Source organism: Stegodyphus dumicola, chromosome 11 (assembly GCF_044657685.1).
Source record: "Stegodyphus dumicola isolate Sdum_Otavi_A_Nest chromosome 11, ASM4465768v1".
Lineage (NCBI taxonomy): Eukaryota > Metazoa > Arthropoda > Arachnida > Araneae > Eresidae > Stegodyphus > Stegodyphus dumicola.
This window is the reverse complement of record NC_140778.1, coordinates 94,372,272-94,395,872: the sequence shown is the minus strand read 5'-3', so window position 1 is coordinate 94,395,872 and position 23,601 is coordinate 94,372,272. Positions and strand designations below refer to the sequence as shown.

General features: G+C 35.2%; 1 protein-coding gene across 2 annotated transcripts in view; it reads left to right on the top strand.

The window, feature by feature from the left end:
• The window catches only part of LOC118194239 (MAM and LDL-receptor class A domain-containing protein 1-like), a 458,361-nt gene that overhangs the window by 359,095 nt on the left and 75,665 nt on the right, over positions 1–23,601 (top strand). For both annotated transcript variants that reach the window (XM_085827015.1, XM_085827016.1), the window contains 2 exons: positions 9,918–10,176; positions 16,566–17,003. In XM_085827015.1, the coding sequence (XP_085683141.1) occupies positions 9,918–10,176; positions 16,566–17,003 (697 nt within the window). The remainder of the gene's footprint in view (positions 1–9,917; positions 10,177–16,565; positions 17,004–23,601) is intronic.

The window sequence follows — 23,601 nt, the reverse complement described above, 5'->3', positions numbered from 1 at the left end:
TATACTGTGGCAAGTAAACAAGAGAAACAGAAATTTAGACCAGCTAACATTCCGTATAGCATTAGCTCGTCAACTAATAAACGGATATTCCTCGAAAAAGGAAAGGCCGTCCTGCTAGCTTCCAAGCAAGAAGGTGGGCAGTTCCGGATGATATACACTTAGCCAATGTGGGAAATCATATTCCAAAGATGGTTTCCAACTATAGACGATGTAGGAAATGTAGCACGAAGGCCCAAGAAAAGAGGACCCGATATATGTATGCAGTATGTGATGTACCCTTGTGCATTGCAATATGTTTCTCATCTTTTCACGGCAAATAATCGCCTTTAAACTGAATTTTCTCTATGACCATAAAAGGACCCGTGGGAAGTATACTTCCCACCCCTAGAATTTAAATGTAAACAAAAAATTTGGCAAAATAAAATATATTTCCTTAAATGCTATTGTTTAGTTGATAATAAAACATTAAAAAACGGGAGAAATTCAAAAGAGAAATAAATGGCCCACGAAAGGGTTAAGAATTGCACAAAAACGCATGCCCGGAAATGTCAGGGGTAAGTAGCAGCAGAGGTAGAAGATGGGAAACGAAACAAGAGTGATTACTTTGAAACATTTCTTGGACATGAATACAAATGGTGTACGACAGCTTGAATGTTACAACAGATGCTCGAAGTTTGCACCATCAGACGACAAATATGCCTGACACCGACAAATCATTTATTGCTGGATATTTTCAAACAGGCTGAGAGTTTCTTTGATCGTAGCAGTTGCGCAGGCGAGCCTTAAGAACGCCACCATTTCAGAAACACCAGGATCGTGATCCACGACAGTTTTTATGCCTTCCTACAAAAAGATATCAAGGCTCAATAAATCCGGTGAGCGTGAGGCCAGAGAACTGGTTCATCACGCCCAATCCATCGATGCGAAAATGATCTGTTCAAATGGCTACGAACATCCAGTCCAAAATCAGCAGGGTCCCCATCATGTTGGAATCACATTGCATCGCCTTACATTTAGTGGAACATCGTCAAGCAAATTGAGAAGAACATACTCCAGAAAGATCGTATAATTCGCAGCATTCAAATGTCCATGAGCGTCAGGCATGTTTGGCGTCAGGTGGTGCAAACTTCGAGCATCTGTTGTAACATTCAAGCTGTCGTACACTATTTGCATTCATTTACCTCTGCTACCACTTACACCTGACATTTCCGGGTATAGGTTCCTGTGCAATTCTTAATCTTATGGTGTGCCCTACCTCCCCTAGAAATTTGTGGGAACATTTATGGTACACTCTGTATATTACTAGTAAGTCTAAACAATGATTGGCACGTTCTTACAGCTGGCTTGATTTTTTTGTAAACCTCGTTAATGTGTGTTTACGGTTTTTTAAATTTCTCCAGTGCTATTAAAATAACAACTACTGAAGTGAATCAAACGTCACTTTAGGGAAGAGAAGGTAGTCTGCAGGTGCCAAATCTTGAGGAATAACTGGGGTCTGGCACGTTTTCCCGACAAATAAGTTTCGCGGGCACTCATTTTCCCAACAGGTCAATTTTACCGACGGGTATAAATAACGAAATTCATGGTTTGGCCATAATACGTTATGATTTAGCTATAAATTTTATGATTTGGCTGCAATATATGAAGTCTCGTCTTCTTTGCAAGCATCAAATGCACAAATCTCCCAACACCTTAAGTAACTTATCACTACGTTTTGTAAAGTACCAGAGAGAATGAGAAAATATGTAAATGACTCTTTGATTTAACTCAAGTAAAATTTTAACAGAAGACACCATTCGTGCTTTCAGAATAGCCAGCATTTATATCTTAAATCAAAAATATTGAATTTGGCTTCATCAAGTACAACTAATTTAGACCAAAGGCTACTCAGAGAAACGCAGAAGGTGACCCTGACTAAATATCGATATGACAAGCCCAAAAAACGAGAATAACGCAACGTTGCAAAATACAGTTGTCAAGAGAATTTGTTAGAAACGTGGCCTTCAACAGGCGGAACACGTTCTGATTCTACCCTCTGAAACCTTCCTTTAAATACAGTCTCTTTTCTGTCTCATTTAAATATACGCGAACACGAAATTTACATTCTGGCAGCAAACTTGGAAATGAGAAAGACAGAAAAGCAAATCAAGATAAAAGAACTGGTTAAAGAAAGTAAGTGAAACTTTATAAATATATAAAATTCCGCAATGTATTCTTACCGGAAAACTGTTGAAGCTTTTAAAGGAACCTACCGACCAGCGCCGAGCGGTAAAGTAGCTGAATACTAGTAGCTCGGTCCGGGGCTCCAATCCCGGCGAACGGGCTGGCTGCATGGGCGTTTTCGTGGATTTTCCCAGGTGTAGCGTGTGTCGAGCCAGTTTTTCTTAGAAAGTCCTCCACGAAGGTATTCCTCCTCGTAGGCAGATAGCCCTAGTGTGCTTTGCCATAATAAACTAATTATAATTGAACCTTTAAAAGAGACCTTCTTAAATGCTCCAGACAATTATTATTAATCGCTTGGTAACCTGATTTCGAAGAAATGGAAGCGATTCATCAAAAAAAAAAAAACGAAGTGGTCTCTTCTTAGTTCAGATAAACTGTGTGAAGTCAAGAATAAGTTGTAGAAATCATCAACAAAGATTCCGAGAAAGGTGGCATCATAACCAAATTTATACGGTGCGAAGTAATTAATGCTCAGTCATAAGATTTTGATCCGCCTATGGAAGTCCTTCTCCATCGTTCACCAAAAAAGCCATTTTTATAGATTACAGCATAAACTGCAACTGAAATTTCGATTCATATAGTAGTATTTGTAACAGTATAGGAGCGGTATTCATTGATGTAACTTGACAATTAATATTCATTTCGGAATTTTCATAATGTTTGAAGATTTCATGTGAACGATACGATATATATATATTTCATAATGTTTGAAGATTTCATGTGAACGATACGGGGAACGAACGATATATCCCCGGTACTTCATACAAGATTTTCATGATGTGATCATTGTCTCCAATGTAATTTTCTCTTCATGTAGTGCATATACGGTACGTTACTCAAATTATCTTAGACCAGGAACTCAGGGTATGCTTTAGTCGCAGCGTGTTCTGCCTGCTGAAGGCCACGTTACTAGTTCATATTCTGCGATTGCATTCCTGTGCACAGTGTTGCTTTAATCTTGCAAGTAGTGTTGTGACGCCGGTGTAGATGAGAGCCAAATTGCGGTTTTAGTATTCTGTGCAGCCTTTGGCAACTAAGACTTCGTTAAATTTAAAATTCTACTTTCTGAGACGACGCGATAAATGCTGGCTGAGTATGTAAGCACTAGGAATGACTTCCGTTCAGTTTAATTGAGTTCTTAGTAAAATGGTCTTCTCTCGTTTCTGTTTGCTGAACTAGATAAAGCGGTAAGTAGCTTAGGTTTATTTAGAGCCTTAACTTAGTGTATGCTACCAAAAAGAGACAGTTTTGTTTTCAAACCGAAGATAGTTTTGTTTTGTTACGTTTTTCTCTTCACGTTAAGTACGGGTTCGTGGATTTGGGGTAAATAAGAACGACACTTGATAAAGTATCGAAACACAATTTATTCGAGACAGCTCCAAAAAGTCTTTTACAGTCATCGAAAAACTACTATAAACACACTGAAACAATCGGCGACACAGCCTACAGGCTGTAACGGTGGAGACAGCTTCACGGCAAAGCACCAGACTCTGCTCGGTCGTTCTTGGAACTCTACGTACTCTCCAGACTCTCCATGGTACAACTCGCGATACCCTCTACGATACACTAGAGTACAGCTCCCGATTCGGTTCAGTTGTTCCCGGAGCTCAATACACTCTAAGATCAAACTCGACAATGCACTCGCGATACACTAAGAGATTCTCTCGATGCACTCGAAGACCAACTCAGCATTAGACTTCAAGGCATTCGCTCACTGACTGATCATCAACTCAATGGACACCGCACTGACTGACTCTCCGCATACCAGCAGGATTTATATGCTTTTGGCTTGTGTTCGAGAACATTCTGGGCTAAACAGTAAGAATTCGTCCCAAAAGATTCTCCCTCCGTCTATGGCATATCGCCAGTTTTGTCGCCAATTGAGCGATTTATCGCCAAATGTAACAACACTGCCTTCCCTTGCCATTTTCTGGCTAACCTAAACCTGCGGGGAAGCTATCTTAACGCGCCTGTAAATTTCGCAACAGTATGTTATAACGGTGGAGACAGTTTCATGTCAAAGCACCAGACTACAGCTCCCAACTCTGCTCGGTCGTTCTCGGAACTCTACGTACTCTCGAGGCTCTCCACGCTACAACTCGCGATGCACTCTACAATACACTAGAGTACAGCTTCCGACTCGGTTCAGTCGTTCCTGGAGCTCAATACTCTGTAAGATCAAACTCGACGATGCACTAACTCACGATACACTAAGAGACTCTCTCGATGCACTCGACGACCAATTCAGCATTAGACTTCAAGGCACTCGCTCACTGACTGACTATCAACTTGATGGACTCCCCACTGACCGACTCGCCGCATACCAGCAGGATTTATATAGCTTTTGGCTTGTGTTCGAGAACATTCTGGGCTAAAACAGTAAGAAATCGTTCCAAAAGGTTCTACATCCGTCTATGGCATATTACCAATTTTGTCGCCATTTGGGCGATTTCTTGCCAAATGGGACAACCCTGCCTTCCCTTGCCCTTTTTCTGGCAACCCTAAAACCTGCTTTGCGGGGGAGCTATCTGAACGCGCCTGGACATTTCGTAACAGTATGTTACCAAAGAGACTTCGCAAACTGAAGATAGTTCTGTATGCTACCGAAAAGTGTGATATTCTACAAACTGAAGACAGTATTTTTTAATATTATACTGCATAATTCTGCTGCGCTAAAAGCTTGTGGGTTTTAAATTGTTGATAATTTCATTATTTTACGTTATGAAGTAAGAGGGGTAATGAAAGATTTGACTGAACAGGGTTAGACTTAGTGCTTTTAAGATGTATAACTACCATAATGAAACGAATGCTTTCTTCGCATCACGTAAAACGATTGCAGAATGTAAACTACTCTCATTAATGGTAGCAATTTACTGAATAATTGCGTCTAGCCCGTATATTATGGAATGTTGGTTTCTAAAACTAAACCGTTTGGCAATTTTAATGTACTTAGGTGACGGGAGTGATGCTTAAGTTGCTCAAGAATTTCTCTTTCGAAAATTCTAACAAACATTGGAAGGAGATCAATAAGGAGGTACGAATCTTTAGAATATTTATTACCATAGGATCTTTAAATAATTAAGCTTATATACACTCTGCGTAAAAAAGGAAGAGTTCTACATCTTCCGCTCTATTGGATCGTCTGAGGAAATTTAAATTGCAAATTTTATGTCTCGAAAGCGCGACTTGGTATATATATATTAGATTTATATATAGCATTGTTCTAATATAAGTATTTTGACACAAAAGCGTACGTTTTCTGAAATGGACATGCCAAATTTTTTCCATATCCAATGTCTTCAATGTTAATTGAGTTTGCTGTATATTCATTAATATCTCCTTTTTTATTAACCTTCCCTGATTCCTTTTTTTTCTCAGTTCGAAATTTATGTTCAGAACAAACAAAATTCTCAGCCATTTTCTGAATTTTTTAATTTGTATTTTTTAGTAATTTTTATAATTTTTTTTAAAACAATTTTAATGTTTTGTAAGACCGAGCAATCGTCAGAGCCGCATTCGCAGCCTTAGATGCATCATTATCATCGACTGCACGTGAAACTAGTGCTTCAGTGACCGCAAGGACTATTCATAGACGGCTCACAGAAAGAGGGCTTTTATGGGCAGGGCCTTCCAACCAGCTTGGGATGTTTACGATCTAACGCGCCAGTTGGACAGTATTTGGCACGATATCCCTCACGAGGTCATCCGCAACCTCTATCAATCGATGCCAAGCCGAATAACTGCTTGCATAAGAGCCTGAGGTGGACAAACGCGTTACTGACTTTTTCAATTTGTGAAAATCTGTCACTTCAATAAATCATCCAATTTTTCTCGAACTGTAATCATTTGTTTTTGTGTGCATGTACACTGCTCAAAAAAAAAAAAAAAAAAAAAAAAAAAGGGACAGTGCTATATCTCCTGTTCTACTGGACCGATTGACAAAATTCAAACTGCGTTTTTCATGTCTCGAAAGCGCGACTTAGGATATATATTAGATTTATATATAGCACTATTCTAACATAGGTATTTTGACACAAATTGGGACTTTTTCTGAAATAACATACCAATTTTTTTCCATATTTTGATTCTTCGACTCAAATTATGCCAGAATACCAAGTTTTGTAAAAATCGTACGACTAGTTTTTAAAATATTAGCTCTCAAAATTTTAGCTCCTCAATGTTAATTGAATTTGGCAAATATTTATTAATATCTCTTTTTTTATTAAACTTTTTTGATTTTTTCTCTCACATTTCAAAATTTAGGTTCATTCCAAATAAAATTTACCCATTTTTTGTGTTTTATTTTTTAAATTTCTATTTTTAAATAATTTTTATAAATTTTTCGAAAAAGATTTTGGATTATAACCTATAAAATTTTTACCATCATCATAAAGTAGGTGTATTTTTAAGCATATCTGCAAAAAATTAGACTTTTTTATTCAAAATTTTCTAAGATATACAGGAATTTACATATTTTCGCGTTTTGAAATTTGGCATCTTTTTTTTGAGCGATAATAACGCCAAATGTGGTCTATGGAGTTTTGTTGCACTGAATTGCCACAGCTATTTTTAACATTAAATTTCAAGTAAAATTTTACGGAGAATTAATTATATGAAATTTTTTTCCCTCAATAAGGCGTAATAAATATTTATTAATACTATATGAAAAGCTTTTTTTTAAATTATAGATGATATTATTCAAATTTTAACGTTTTTCTCTCTTTCTTCCTTTTTTTTTAAAAAAATAAGAGTACATTTTTCTAAGAGTAAATTTTTACCTTCGGCGTTTTATCGTCTGCTACTTTACTTCGTTTAAATCGAATTGTCTAAAACTGAGAATTTTCGTTTAATGTTTATTTGAATTTTATGAAAATATTTTATGATATTAACTGCATAATTTATTTCTAAACAAACTGTTGCTTTTGAAGTGGCTGAAAGAGCGACAGATACTATCATCCATATTTTTAAAGCACAGTATATTTTTATAGAAACATAAGATTTAGAATAATCATTTATATAAGTCAAACTATGATATAAACATACAACCCTCTAGAGACTGAATTAGTGGAAGTTCAATGGTTATGTAGAAATGATTTGCAGCTACTTAATGGCTGGATAAGTCAGCAGCTTCAGTGGACAAGTAAAAATAATTATATAAACGACTTACAACATTCTGGATCCAATTAACAACGAGGATACGATGTTTATTAAATGAATTTAAGAAGTTTTAAAACATAAAAAATCAACTCATTTTTTATCCTAAAATGTATTTTTGTGCATAGCGTATTTTCATTATATCCTTGAAATTCTAATTTAGAATGTAATTGTCAAGAACTGAATCCTAATCATCAATAATATAATAATTATTACGGTTATTAATAAATCCTTCTTATAAAGTATTTGCAAATATTTCAAAAAACTTTCTGTCTGAATGTAAATATTTTTCTATGCAAAATTTTTAATTTTATATTAATCAAGACTGCACACGATATTATTTATTTGCACTTCAATTTTTACCGTCAGCTCTAGTAGAAGTTACAAATCAATTATATTTAATTAAGGATTGGATTGGATTATTTAATTATGGCAAAGCACACGAGGGCTATCTGCCTAAAGGGAGGGATGTCTTCGTGGAGGACTTTCTAAGGTAAACTGGCTCGTATACACGTTACACATGGGGAAAACCACGAAAACGCCCATGCAACCAGCCCGTTTACCGGGATTTGAACTCCGGAGTGAACTATCAGTGTTCAGCGACTTTACCGCTCGGCCGTTTGTGAGCCTTTATGAAATGGAAGGCGATAACTTTATTTAAAATGATTGTCAGAAATATCAAGATATTTCGAAAATTTGGATGCTTTTTAATATACTTGGGGAATGCCTAAAGAAAAAGAGCAAGAATGAAGTAGAATGCCTGGAGAAAAAGAGAAGAAAAAATAAATTTTATGGTAAAATTTAGTATTTGTATTTTTTTTTAATTTAAAACTTTTTAATCTTATGATATTTGATTCTTACGATTTCAAAAATAAAATATTTGACTAAAATATGAATAACATTTAAGAAGCCAAATGTAGGATAAAATTGTGTAAAGCAATGGGCATAATGATAAAACTGTTTAAAGCAGTGTATGCAAGTCATCCTAAGTTAAAATGTCGCAATCCTAAGTTAAATGTCTCTCTTATTTATATATATCTTTTCTGAACGTAACACTGAAAGGCGTGTTAACTGTGCTTTACTGTATTTTCTCTTTTAATATATGCAGTTTTCAAACGCATCGTAGTCTGAGTTACAAAGTATTCCTCCGAAAGAAACGCAATTCAAATAAATAAAATCAAATTCTGGAAAATTTATATTAATAAATATATTTAAAATGCTCAATTCGAAGGAATAAATAGAAAATTTTAAAACAATTATCTGAAAAGACAATGCAACACAAACAATTAAAATAAAAGTTAAGAATTTAAAAATTACCTAAAATAATAACTATGAAAAAAAATATATATATAAAGAAAACTATTTGAAAAAAAATAAACGCTGCACCTTTATTTACGCAGTTCGAATAGGTAAGTAGAAATTTTTAAAACAGTTATTCGAAAAAAACCATGCAACTTAAACAATTAAAATGAAATTCGAAAAACAAAAAATTACTTAAAATAATAAGTTATAATTAAAAATATAATATAAAGAATATTATTTGGAAAAAAGGAACGATGGTGACTTTTTTTCCACTCACGGGAAAGGAAACTAGGTTGCCATATATTAAGAAGTTCGCCAAGTAAAGTATTCTTGGCGCAAACTGACAAAAAAGTGCCAACATAAATTTGTGAATTTCTCCGTAAATTTCGCTCCAAATTTTACAAAATTTCATATTTAGGCGTAATTTGAGTCGTAGAATCGAAATATGTAAAACAATTGGTATGTTATTTCAGAAAAAGTCCGATTTTGTGTCAAAATACCTATGTTAGAATAGTGCTATATATAAATCTAATATATATCCTAAGTCGCGCTTTCGAGACATGAAGAACGCAATTTGAATTTTGTCAATCGGCCCACTAGATCGGATAATATAGGACTGTCCCATTTTTTTTTTTTTTTTTTTTCCTCTAAGATTATGTATATATATCTCATAAATATCCTAAGTTGCGATTTCGAGACATAAAAACTCAAGTTGAATTTCGTTAGTCGGCTCAGTAGAACGGGAGATATAGAACTGTCACTTTCTCTTTTTTTTTTTTTTTTTTTTTTTTGTGTGTGTGTGTGTGTGTGTATGTTCAAGGTATACAATTAAGTAAAATTAAGTAATCGAAAGAAAAACTGCTTTCTCATTAATAATTATATGTTGTATATTTGCTAAGTGTTGTATACTAGTTCTTTTCTTATATAGCGTCATCTAAATTGCTAGACAGCTTTTTAATAAATAAGTAGTTTATTGATCCTTTTGTAATAGTATTATATTCAGTAAAAAAATTAGAAACCAAGTAAATAAATTGATAACAAACTGATTTTTCTTCGCCCAGAAAGTAAATAAGCGATTCGGATAATCGAAATTCAGAATATCTAAAAATCGAAAATTTTAAATTCAAATTATTTAATATTTTTTAGATTAATTACTGTATCAGCTATTACTGTATCCGAGAGAATTAAAATAATATTTACGACCACACTATTCTTAAACTGGTGAATTACTCTGGCAGGTCAATCTAAACTATCGACCCAATGTTGACCATTCTACCAACTCAACTGATGGATGGTACATGCTGGCAGATGCTGCACCGGGACGGCAAGGAGATGTTACGTCGCTTGTAACTCCCAAGATTTCTGCTACGCATTCCCACTGTGCTCTCGATTTCTGGATTTACTGTGGAATGTGGTCATGCTCGTTAAATCTTTACGCTGGCAAAGATGGCACAAATCTAAAACCTATATGGAAAGCAGAAACAGCTATGTATGGAAGTAAGTATAGGATAGTGTAAATCTTGATTGAAATACACTTGTATAAGTTCAGAATAAGTTCTGTAGAAGTGTTCTTTAACTCAAATTGTATGTAAATGTATCAATGAGGGTCGAATGCATGATCTGAGGCAGCTGGCTGGCCGAGTTCTGGTTGAGAATAAGTTCTGTAGATCAGTGGTCTTAAACTCAAATTGTATATAAATGCATCAATAAGGGTCGAATGCATGATCTGAGGCAGCTGGATGACCGAGTTCTGGTTGAGAATAAGTTCTGTAGATTAGTGGTCTTAAACTCAAATTGTATATAAATGTATCAATGATGACCGAATGCATGATTTGAAGGCAGCTGGCTGGCCGAGTTCTGGTTGAGAATAAGTTCAGTAGATCAGTGGTATTAAATTGTATATAAATGTATCAATGAGGACCGAATTCATGATTTGAAGGCAGCTGGCTAGCCGAGTTCTGGTTGAGAATAAGTTCTGTAGATCAGTGGTCTTAAATTGTATATAAATGTATCAATGAGGACCGAATGCATGATTTGAAGGCAGCTGGCTGGCCGAGTTCTGATTGAGAATAAGTTCTGTAGATCAGTGGTCTGAAACTCAAATTTTGTGTAAATGTATCAATGAGGGTCTAATGAATGATCTGAAGGTAGCTGGTTGGCCGAGTTCTCCCCAACCTCCCAAAGAAAATGAGTTTTCTTAACAAATCGGTTGTTTCTAAATTAAATTTAAAATGTTTTTCTTTGCTAACAGTTACCTTTTATTACGTTTTCTTGCCTGCATTGCTTAAATGTTTTCCAATTTTCATTGCTAAAAAATTAAAACTATAAGTTCACCTTTTTGAAGATTGAAGACCTGCAACTGCCATTCATTCTTGCCATTAGAGCCAAAAGGCAACACTGAGCGTCTTTGTCTCACCGATACTTTGATACCAGATGTTGTTATATAGAGCTTCTACTGCTTTTGTAGTACATGCCTTTAGAACTGAACTAAGTCCGCAATGGGTCCGGGGATGAGAGAACTTGACTGAACCCCGATGTGAAGGGGCAATGGAGTTAGAGAAAAAGAAGGCGAAAAGCAAAGAATTTGTAAGGGAGCCCATATTCAAGTGTAGGACTAGGTTGTTGAAAATTTGATGTCTCTAGGTACCGTTGTTTTTTCACACTGAGAGAAACATTCACACATACCTGCAGGTTCTTCATTATTTAATTTCTTTAAATATACATAATTCAGGGCTCCTATATGGTGGCGTCAGTTTGAAATGTAGTTGGCAAAATGCCAAAACGAAATTAATCACCCTTCTGGGTTAACGCCCATTTGGGACAATAATGTTAATTAATTTACGAGAAATGTATTCGTCTGCCGAGTATAATTGCTTCTGGAGACAGCTAGTTCGAGACCACTGTTGTAGATTGAAAATGAGTTTATTGGTTCTATAAGATAAAGATTCACTGCCTTAACGGTGTTTTACTGAACTACAAACGACACTGCCATGCTAATAACCAAATTATTTATTTTTTAACTCTAAATCAAAACTAAACTAATCAACTAACAACTTTGAGCTCTAAATCAAACTAAATTTTTTAAAAACAAAAAATTGGATTCTAAAAAGAAATCACTATGAAAACTTTAGCCACGAAAAGATAATACAATAATATGCAAAAGAAACATTTATAATTATTAAAATAGTTGTGAGTTACTTTTAAATTAATCATTTACATTGTATGCCGGTACATTTGCGCATATGATACTGCTGCAGGTTCTTCAATTTGAAATTGAATTCTGTATGTTAAAAGTAATCCTGTGGGTTGACTTTAATTTCTCTGATTAAAAAAGGAATCTTTTAGATTGAAAGGAAGATCAGCCCCTTGAAAATAAGCCAGTTTATCATTTACATCTTCAAATTATTTATAAAGAACTTGTGAGATATTCTGTTCCTCTTTTCTGCATGCCTTCGTGGTATAACGGCAGTACACTCGGCACTTATTCGAGAGGTCCAGGTTCGAATCCCGGCGAGGGCATTGCACATATTTCATATCTTCAGCATCAAAAATAATGTAAAGAATCTACAATGGCGTCCGAACTAAAAGGTGGTGAATGACAATTCTTCACACCAGCATTTGGCGATTGTGTTTCCTAATACCCAGTCGCCCTTTAAAAGGGGGAGTATATAAGGTATTTTCTCCCTCCTTTCCGCATGCCTTCGGGGTGCAACGGTAGCACACTCGGCGCGTATTCGAGAGGTTCACGTTAGAGTCCCGACGAGAGCATTGCTTATTTTTCAGGTCTTCTGCATCAGAAAAAATCCTGATTTTTCTATAAACTAAATTTCTTAGTTATATTTATATGCAAGTTTACTAAAACTTTACAATACATCATATCTTTCATCGTCATATCTTTATATCATTTATCTTAATCATATCTTTATATCGTCGTCCAACCGGGATAGTTTCATTAGTGACTTGACTGCTGTACCGAAGGGCCCGGGTTGGAATCCCGTAGAAGGCATAGATGTAAATTATCTGTCCCTTCATAAGAGGCAACGAATTCCCACCTATTATGTGCCTCTATAATAAAGTGATGACTGTTTCCGTCCTTAATAGTCCAGAACGCCTGTAATGGCTAGTACCCGTCACTGGAGAAAAAACAAAAACTCTGGTAGTGGGTGAAATGTATCGATAAACCTTGAAAGCGCAGTGTTTTCGTCTGTTTAAATATGGAATGATATATCTTTGGGTTTACAGGCGAGTGGCTACAGGCAAGTCTAGTCCAACAGGTGTCCAATCAGGTTTAAATGAAAAGCTACTTTCATCAAATTTCTGCCGTTCCTCGCGGAAACCCGTTGTTTTACGTTCGGAAAGTAGCAATTTAATAAAAATATGTGATTTTACGGATGATTTTTGTGTGTTTAAAAATAATAAGGAAAATTAATAATGAACCTGCAAAAAACTGAAGAAAATACACTAATAAAACGCAAATATAGCAGAGGTTCAAATTAATTTTACTTCATATTGTTGTGTGTGTGCGAAATCGTAGTAAATTGAATGCACACAGGTCCGGTGATAGCTTAATAAAAATTTATTTTATGAAAGTAAACTCTTAAAATTTCCGGAATTTTCCAAAGAAATACTCGTATAAGAGTTCACAGTATCACAGACTACAATCAGTAGTTACGCATCACTACTAAGAACATTAAACACAATGCAATGCAAAACGCATCTAAAGAGAAGGCTAACTCGGATAGCTCAGTTCACGCGGAACTAAAAACTCGCAACTACAATAACTAAGCAACTGAGAGCAGATACTCTTTCTTCGGCCTTCAACCGGTCGCCGAGATATTTCTAGTACTTTCTTCTTCTCGAGATTGTTGAAAAGCAATAGGAGGGTGGAATTATGGTTACAGCTAACATAGTAGGCAATTACATTTATTCAATTTCAGTACAGGATAGAGACTGGATACAGTGCAGAACAGAACAGGGTGATACAGGGACCGGATCAAAATGTAGCCAAATGGTCGCCAAATTTGGCGACAAAATAAGTCGTTAAAACAGTACTCATTAAATGCACTTGTTCCTGTCTTCTTACTTTTCCGGCATAGCTTCTTTTTAGATTTTTCATGTTACAAAAGAAATACAACAATTTTATTTATAATTCTATTAAAATTACTTATCTAATTACAAAATTCGTAACAATGTTAAAAAATATAGAAAAGCACATACCAATAATCTAATTACTGGTACAAGAAAATGCAACTCTTACATAGTTAAAATGTCAAATATATCTTTGCCAAATACTGTATTAAGTCATCAACTTCGAGGAATTGATTATTAATATTCTCTGACAACTTGTTAAAATTTGGTGTATATTCTGTTACACAACATGCCAGCACCAAGTTGTTTTTCACATGCTGGAGTCAACGTAATTTTGTGCTTGCTTTTCATTAGTTTCAGTTGTGCAGAAGCCTAATCTCTAATTATGTGCGCACAAAATGCAACCGTTTTATTGCACACCTAAGTATGTTTTTGTATTTAATAGATTCCTTCAGTTTGAAATGTTCTTTGTGTTTTGCGCTTTTGAGTGTTATATTAATACGAAAAATAATAATCTCTAATTCAGCTTCCGATTTGCTACTAAAACACAGTTTTTGCATTCACGGAGTCACATATGTCATGTTTAGTTCCAAGAAAGGATTTTTTGTGAACAATGAAATCGGCTTCATAGAAAAACTTGTCTTGGAATCCTCTTTTTAAATTCTGAGCTAAGTAAGAAAAGGTTTCAAAATGCTTAGATGGATCCTATTCCAGAGTTATTTCCGAATCTAGAAAGAGGGTAGAAAATGAAGGAAAATGTTGACAGTCTTTCTCCAATAAGTTGTCCTTCTGCAAATCGATTTTAGCTAGAAAAGCAAGTATTGAGCTCATCATTTCCGATACGTGTTTTTCTTTTCCTTGTAGCGTGGTATTTAGGTCTTTGAGTTTAGCAGTGACAAGCTAAAAAGCCACTCTATTCAATTCTTGGTCATAATTGCCTTTGGATATGAGAAAAGTTTTAATCTTTGACAACATTTCAACAAATCCTGTTAACATTTTTCTTCGATTCAACCACTGCAAGGTAAATTATGTCGCCACACTCTTCATCTAGCTTATCAAACAAAGCTATAAAAAGTCGATAATTCAAAGTCCGCCCTCCGATAAAATTTATAATGTCTATAATAATAGTCATTAGGTAATTGAGGTCGAGCCTCATGATGAATAGCGCCGGTGGTATGAGTTAGATTTGGAAAATGTATCATCTTGTTATATTACCCAATAAACCCCGATCATAACCGGCTCACAGTCGGTTGTGATTGGTTCTGGTGGTGCTATTCTTATTATATATCAACAAACACTGGGACCCGGGCAGTTGAACGGCAGCGAACACCATCGGCGGCTCTGGATAATGGCGGACTTGGTGCTGTACTGGTTAACCATTAAGGTAAAGGGACAGTGTCCACGTCCTCCGTCACTTATCACTTGTGATTGGTTCGTTGTGGTGAGTTTATAAGGTATTTCTCCCACTTTCTTAGCGTGACTTCATGGTGTAGTGGTTCTGCCGGTACTCCAGAGCCGGTTCGATTTCCGGTGAAGGCGGTTGCTAATTTTTCATCTCTTCGACTTCCAAAAATTACCAAATGTCTCTACAAGTTAGCAACATCAGTAGATTCATCACACTGGCAGAAGATAATACGCTTACTTTTTCCAAATCAAATCTAAATTTGTAGGCAGAATTTCTTAGCAAACCGTCCAATCATCATGCTACCGTATTTTGTGGCTAAAGCAAAACTTTTGTAGCTAACATGATTTCATTTTTGATTTTAAATTCTTAAAATAAAGATTTAACATTTCCTGCATAACTTCCTTCACAATACCCCGTCTAAGTATATCCTTTTATACGATACAAGAACATAACTTACTTTGAAAGACGCTTTTGTGTGATTCTTCACTTTTTAGGGTAAAAAGACTGCTTTGTTGAGCTTTTAAAGGAGATTTCAATGATTGAATTTTATGCCTACATAAAGCAGACCTGAGCGGATATATACCGTTAAAATCCTTAGGAACGGTTATACGATGGCGCCCAACATTCGATCTCTTTGGTACACTGCTATTGAAGCATTGCATAATAAACAAACTACTTTTCCTCTACAGTTGTAAATAACAATTCTTCCTCCCGTTTGGTTGTTGAAGTGGTAGGTTTTCTTTGCCTTCACTGGCTCTGACACGTCACTCATATTGGCAAGGACGCCACAAATATACGAAATAATTAATGTATTATTTCAAAACTTGCCAGAAGCAGCACAATTTGGTAGCCTCCACCAAACATGTATTTACATATTTCAACGAAACTGATGACCTGCAGCTGTCGACAGCATAACCGGATAAATGATTCATCCTTTGCGCACATGTGCAGCGGGGCCAGCAGTGAACAGGGCTTGGTTGAAGCAAGCACTCTAATCCTGATCCGCCGTGGGGATTAAACGCTGGAAATGGGACAGAATGAAGATGATAATACGCGAGTCGATGAACAACGCCCTTGTATGTGACGTGTAGTAATATCTTTTTATGGATGTTTTTTACGCTAAGATCAAAGGTTTTGTCTCATGGTGATATTGTGGCTCGCGGGCGCCTTGCCACCGGTTGGACACCACTAGTCTAGTCCATCCGGTGTAGCCGAATACTACAGCGATTGGATTAAAAGCTTGCTCCGAGTCCGACGGCTTCGATCCCACATGCATTTTCTGCCACAGAGCGGGATCGTTTCAAGTTAACATCTAACATATTTTACTTTTGAAACAAAGAGCGAGGTGTTATGTATTCTATGATGTCTAATGTCTTTAATCTTTTCCCAACAGAAAGCTACAGCAAGAACTGGATGCATGCCAAAGCTCATATCAGCGCATTAACAGATTATCGAGTGCGATTTGATACTGTTCGCCCCTACAGTTACATCAGCGCTGTCAGCTTGGACGACATTCGATTTCAGGAATGCGCTCCACCACTTACAGTAGACTTAGAGAAAGAAATCTGTCCCGATGGATACTTCATGTGCGCCAATAAGAAATGCATTGAAGAGAATTTGCGTTGCGATTACAATGATGACTGCGGTGATTTCAGCGATGAAAAGGATTTCGTGTGTCAGGCGTACCCTGCCCGCTGTAACTTCGAAGGTGCCCCGTGCGCACACTGGAACTTGGAGCAAGATGGTCGTGCTGCGTGGGGTATCGAAACCGGCAAGGCCACACAACTCGGCAAAACGCCTTCCACCGACCACACTACAAGAACTGCTGCAGGTAAGAACATATTTTGCCTTCTACCGCCATATTTTATTGTTTCTGAAAAACGCTGTTAGTTACCTCATGAGTTACCTCAAAATGCTCAAATCAGAACAAAATGCTTAGATTAGAAATGCTTAGAAGAATCTATTTAACAATGAAAGTATTAAAACTAATCGGCAGTCTGCAATAAATTTGAATTAGCAAACATTAGTTACTTTGGCGTATTCTTTGCCATGTAACAAGTAATAAGATTGGCCCAACAATTGAAACGTCATAAATTGGGTCAATAAATATGTATATCATTTCTATGGCGATATATGAAAATCTCATATCCGGGCTTAGGCCGTATGCCAGTAGCATTATGTGACAAGTCAGTAAGTGAAACTTTCAAGAGCAGACCAAAGCATTTAAATTGCATAGTATCATTTTATTGTGATTGTTGAGTAAGGAAGTAATATTTTAGTCGCGTTCCGGCTGATGAGGCTCTGCGTGCAGCTTTATAGGTAGTCAAGAGGATTTAGTTATCATTTTAAATGACAAAATTTCTATCCTAAATGTTATTCAAGTTATTTTCAACTCATCAAATTATCTTCGTTTCTTTTACAAAATAAATTCGAGCTTGCAAAGCTGCAAGCTGTATACCGGCTATCTTCATTTGATTGCTTCATGTAGCGATGCAGGGACAAATATGCCTAAGTGAGTCCTGGAGACAAGATATAATGCATAAAATACACATTTTTCTCATAAACTGGAAGGTTATGTACACAATATTTACAACTACAATATTACATTATCGAAATCTTTTACAAAATAAATTTAGCTTTAGAAGTGCAGCTTCTTATCGCATCGAAAACCTTTTTTGGTTTACTTTTACAATTCCCGGCAAATTTTAACATTTGAAAGAAGGCTTTATTTTACTTTTCTTTCATAGTTCCAAATTCTGCTTCCTCTAATCCACTAGTATTTAAACTGTCGATCGCCACCCGATCGAGTTATCGAAAATTTATAGTGGGAATAAAAATCCTTAAAAATCTGAACTGATGTAATATGCAATTAAAGGTTAGACGCTCTGATTGGGGTCGCGAAATTGTTTTCTGGGGCGTTATGCATTTTAGGTTGTCGCACTGCTATAAAATTCGAATATCCCTGCCTTAATTCATTGTACTTTTCGCTATTAGTTTAGTTATTTACAAATTATTGCTTTTAATAGAAAATTTTCGTTTAAGATTGCTGCTCATTAGTAAGATGATCGGAGCTTGAATCGTCTTAAAAAAGATGGTGATTTCGCGGCTTTCATCGTATACATCATGAATGCTTACATCTTTTAGTTTCGCCTTATTAGAGTTGTAGTATATATTCACCACATACTGTAAGATATTTCTCCCGCCTTCCTAGCGTGCCTTCGTGGTGTAGTAGTCAACACACTGAACCGGTATTCCAGAGATCCGTGGTACAGTTCCCAGCGAATGCGTTTGCTCATTTTCATTTTGCCTGCTTCCGAAAAAAATTCTAATGTCTTTACAGTGGCGTCCGAACTAAAAGGGTGTTGGATGATGATTCTCCTCAGCCAGGATTTGGCGATTGGGTCCCTTAAAACCGCAGTCACTCTTTAAAAGGAGGATTATATAAGGTATTTCTGACGCCTTCCTAGCGTGCCTTCGTGGTGTAGTGGTCAGCACACTGACCCGGTATTCCAGAGGTCCGTGATTCGATTCCCAGCGAAGGCGTTTGCTCATTTTTCATCTTGCCTGCTTCCAAAAAAATCTTAATATCTCTACAATAATAATGCTTGAAATGCCCTTCGCATAGGGTCTGTATGTTTCAATGCTTACAATAGTGTTATGCACATACGTCTGTTTAAATGTTTTAACGTCGTCTGTTATGTTACCTAAAACGTTATATTATATGTTCACCTCACAGTACTACTTAAATTTAAGTTTACGTTCTTTCCTATAAACCTTCATTCCCCTATCTGTCAGTGCCAGAATATTTAAATTTGGTAGTGCACGTGAAGTAATGCAAATTCTACCTTGAAGAGAAAAGGTTTAAATATCTAGAAGGGAAAGTTAGATTCACGACAACTTTAAGATCGAACCGTTGGCGAAGTTTCTCTAAAAACTCAATGAGCGCTTCTATCAGGAAGCACAAGAATGTAATATAATGAACCACTTTGAAATTTTTAGCTACGAAATTCTTCATGAGGATCGCCATCTTCGCCCTTTTGCGGTTTTCCTCATTATTCGTTTAATGCAAAGCAAAGGGTTGTAAATATTGTGTACATAACCTTCCAGTTTATGAGAAAAATGTGTATTTTATGCATTATATCTTGTCTCCAGGACTCACTTAGGCATATTTGTTCCTGCATCCCTACATGAAGCAATCAAATGAAGATTGCCGGTATACAGCTTGCAGCTTTGCAAGCTAGACGCGGCGGCAACGGCAAACGGAAACGGAAACGAAAAGTTAGAGTGTAGGCAAGCTCTGTACCTTTGTACTGTGAGCTTCCTCTAGTTCTGCTTTTATTGCTGGTTAAAGTGGCGTAACATCTATTACTTTGCTGGCACTAGACTTCGACGCCGTTTGAGGTAACAGGATTACCTGAGCCGTGTAGAATAATTCTTCCGTTTGAATTTTTAATCTTTATCTTTGAATTTATCTTTTAATTTTTAATTTAGTTCTTGTTATTTGAGTTACCATCCGAGTGAGGCGTAGTTTGTTAGCGTCAAGTCGACGCACTGTGAGTTTTAAATAGATTTAATAAAGGGTTCTTTTAACCCTTCTCCTATCACACCAAAAGATAAACAAGTAGATACTACAGACTTATTAGAGTAACAGAGGGAGCCAATGTCATGTACTCATGTATATAGTGTATCATACGTGCAACAGTGTGTATCATAACCAATGTCATTGGAATTCGTATCTTATAACATGCGTCTTTGGGATTTGTTATGAACCCAGAACATTACCTACAGTATATCACATGCATGTAGTATTTGTATAATTAGTGCTTGACTCACTCCTCAGAGTATTTGTTTGTTTTAGTATTTTAGAGTTTAGTATTTATCTTTTTGTTTGTTTTAGTATTTTAGAGTTTATTATTTGATGCTTAGTGACGTACTAGCTGTTAGTATAACTGCCTGTATTATATGTTCATCCTGTAATATCCATGCCTCAAATGTGTAATGTTTAGTACCATCTGTCTACATTCAGCAAATACTATTCCCTTATTTGTCTTAGCATCTAGACCTTGTCTGGCATTATATGCTTTTGAGCATCTCTAAATGAAATCCCGATATGGTGCTCTTTGAGAGTCAGAAGCTGCTCGTCCTGGACAGTCGTGGGCTCCGAATAAACCCAAATGGTCTATATAAATCGCCCGGGTGTCCGGAGCACATATAAGCTATCTGTACCGTGCTACGCACATATGAAAAAATTCCCCCTGGTGATTGGATTTGGCTTCCGATGACATCATTTCTTCTACGCTTAGGAAAGCCTTGACTTTGCTTGGGCTCGAAGGTACCGTTTGTTTACATTTTGATAGCATTACCGAAAAGATTATTACGTGAGATGTATATCTGTGTCTATGAGATTACATTCCTTACAACACTAGTGTAGTGAACTTAATATACAAAATTTAACATTTTTTTTTTCCTTAGAGAGAAAAAGTATTATTTCTTCATGTGTTAACTCTAAATGTGTATTAATTGCGGAGATTTTTAATAAAGGTATTCTTAATTTAAATACTTCATATTTGAGATTTTGGGATAATTAATTCCTTATTTCATGATCACTATATACCATGCTCTGCAGTTGCAATCTGCACAATATTTATAATTATTCTGAAAAAGTGAAATTTATTTTTGAAGTTAGACTAATAGAGTAGATTTGGAACAGAGAAATAGAGATAAGTATTTTAAATTGAATCATATTATTTTATGAATATTGCCCATTTTTTAATGTGTAATGTTTCTTGGATCTTTTCAGAAAAATAGTGTTTGTCAGAGAAGGAAGTTTCCTTTCTTATACACGTGTATTTAATTCAGCGGCAACACTGAATGCACATTTTTCTTAGATTTAAGGCAAGAGAATATAAGAAATGTGAAAGATATGGACATTAACATGGAAGTAACATAGCATTTGCAAAGGAAATATTTTCTGCAATATGAAAGGAACAGAATGGAACAAAATTGCAATAATAATAATATACTACTTACCAGCGCACAATGCCTTTACAGTTGGATGGAGATCGTCGTGTTTGGGTTTTTGCACTAAATTCGTGAACTCAGCTCTTTTGTAAAATCTAAGCGCTTAAGATTGCTTCTGATATCAACACCATCTTTGAAAGATTTTATAATTTTCTTATTCTATGAAACAGAAGGAAACAAAAGATAATTTTTCCGCTTTCGTGCAACTCATGCGTGTCATTCAACGAAAACAAAAATCGTAGGAATCCCGCCTAAACGTCATTATACCGAGAGAAAAGGATGTCATCTGAAAGCATGTCCAATCACAAGTACGGGTATTTCCCCATGCGTGTGGTGCGGTACAGAATGCTTATATGCGTCCGGACCCCGCTTTCACCTATCCCCTGTACGTCATGGATACTCTTAAGCCTTCCGCAAAGCTGTCACGCTTCTTATTGTGCTATAAGTATTGTTATTATTGTCCTATAAGTATTATTATTACCCTATAAGTATTATCCTATAAATTTATTGTCCTATAAGTATTATTATTACCCTATAAGTATTATCCTATAAATTTATTGTCCTATAAGTATTATTATTACCCTATAAGTATTATCCTATAAATTTATTGTCCTATAAGTATTATCATCCTGTAAATTTATTTTCCTATAAGTATCCCTTTTCTGAATCCGGGAAATTAAAAATTAAGGTTTACAGCTACATTCTAATCACCAATTTTAACGAAATTTTCCAAAAAACGTTTACTACTTTATTTTAAAGCTTATACATTAAGCTTTTCCAAACTGCTTTAATTTTGTATCTCCGATCGTTAAAAGCAGATTTAATTGCTGTTCTTGTTCTACCTCGTGAACGGGGAGTTTCTGTTTACGAATCCGTATTTTTCGTAAATACCAACTACTTTTGGTGGTGTTCAAAGGATGATTTTGAAACCTTCTGTTTGTTAGTAAATGCTCGAGAACAAGTATTATTATTTTAATTTAATTTTCATATTTTTTCAATTTAATTTAATTTTCATATTTCGCAACAATTTAATTTTCGTATTTTTTTTTCAATTTAATTTCCATATTTCACAACATTTTCCTTTCCTTCTGTTTGTGTTTGCATTACTTTAATCCTATTTTCCAAAAACTTGATTTTTTTCGACTTTCTCTTCTACGATAAAAGCCCTTAAATAATAAAATATTACTATATTAATTTTATGAAACTTTCCACAAATATTCCATGAAATACTGTGAATTAAATGGACTGAAAGTTTAGGTTTATGTGCATATCTAAAAGTTTTTCAGACAACTTTCTAAATGAAAAGAGAGAAATTTCTCGAAAAATAGCTAGTGCATGTACTGAAACAGATATATTTTTAGACATTTTATTTTATCGCTTAGATTTTAGTCCATTTTATTCCTTAATAAATATACCTGACAAATATAAAAGTAAAATATTGACAAATATTTTAGTGGGAATGTATCTAGTAATCCTGAAATTTAACACATTTTTAACCCAAAGTGAAAAAAAATACTTTAATAATATGTTTATCACCTGCTTCTATTATTTTATGCAGTATTCAACTAAATAACAGCAGTAATAGATTTATTTGTACTATGTTCCAAAATTTGGGTGTCGAACGTAGTCGGATACTTCAATTTATGAAAAAATAAAAAAACAAATAGTAATTTTTTTAACATTTACAGGCTTTCGATTGTAGAATTTCTATAGAAATTATGTTTATTCTTCTTTAAGGTCATGCTATATTTAAGCTTTTTCGTCTATGTTTTCAAATTCTAGAAATGCCTAAAAGTAACTGGAGTAAAAAAAGCTTTGATATCTGAGCCTTTGAACACGCATTTAATATTTTAAGTAATCTTTAATTATCTGTTTAGCCAATATTATAGTAATTTTGTTAATAGGTTTTTAATCCTTGCAGAGTTTAGTTGTGAAACAAGACTATGCTATGGAAGCGAAACTTTGCACTGAATTTCTGTATTAGGGCTTAATTTGTAAAATTAAATGTGCAGGAGCCCTATGGAAAACTGTCAGGAAAGAGGCACAATTAAATTAATAAATATCTAATAAAATAATTAATGATCAAAATTAATATTCAATAAAATAGAAAAAGATAAATAAAAACTCAACAAATTATTAAATTAATTACAAATAGTTAAAAATAAAATAAAATACTAGACTCTTATTTGGAGCTCAGAACGGAATTACAATTTCGCTCAAAAACTATGAAATAGTTTTGCTGGGCTGGCTGTGGTTGAATTTATACTCTATGTATAATAAAGTGCACTATTTTAAGCAATGATAGAGACAAAGATCATTGCTTTCCCAGTGCACAAATAAAAAACGTTAAAACGTAGAAGCACCATTAATGAGAATAGGGAGAATGCTAAGCACTGTATGAGACTATT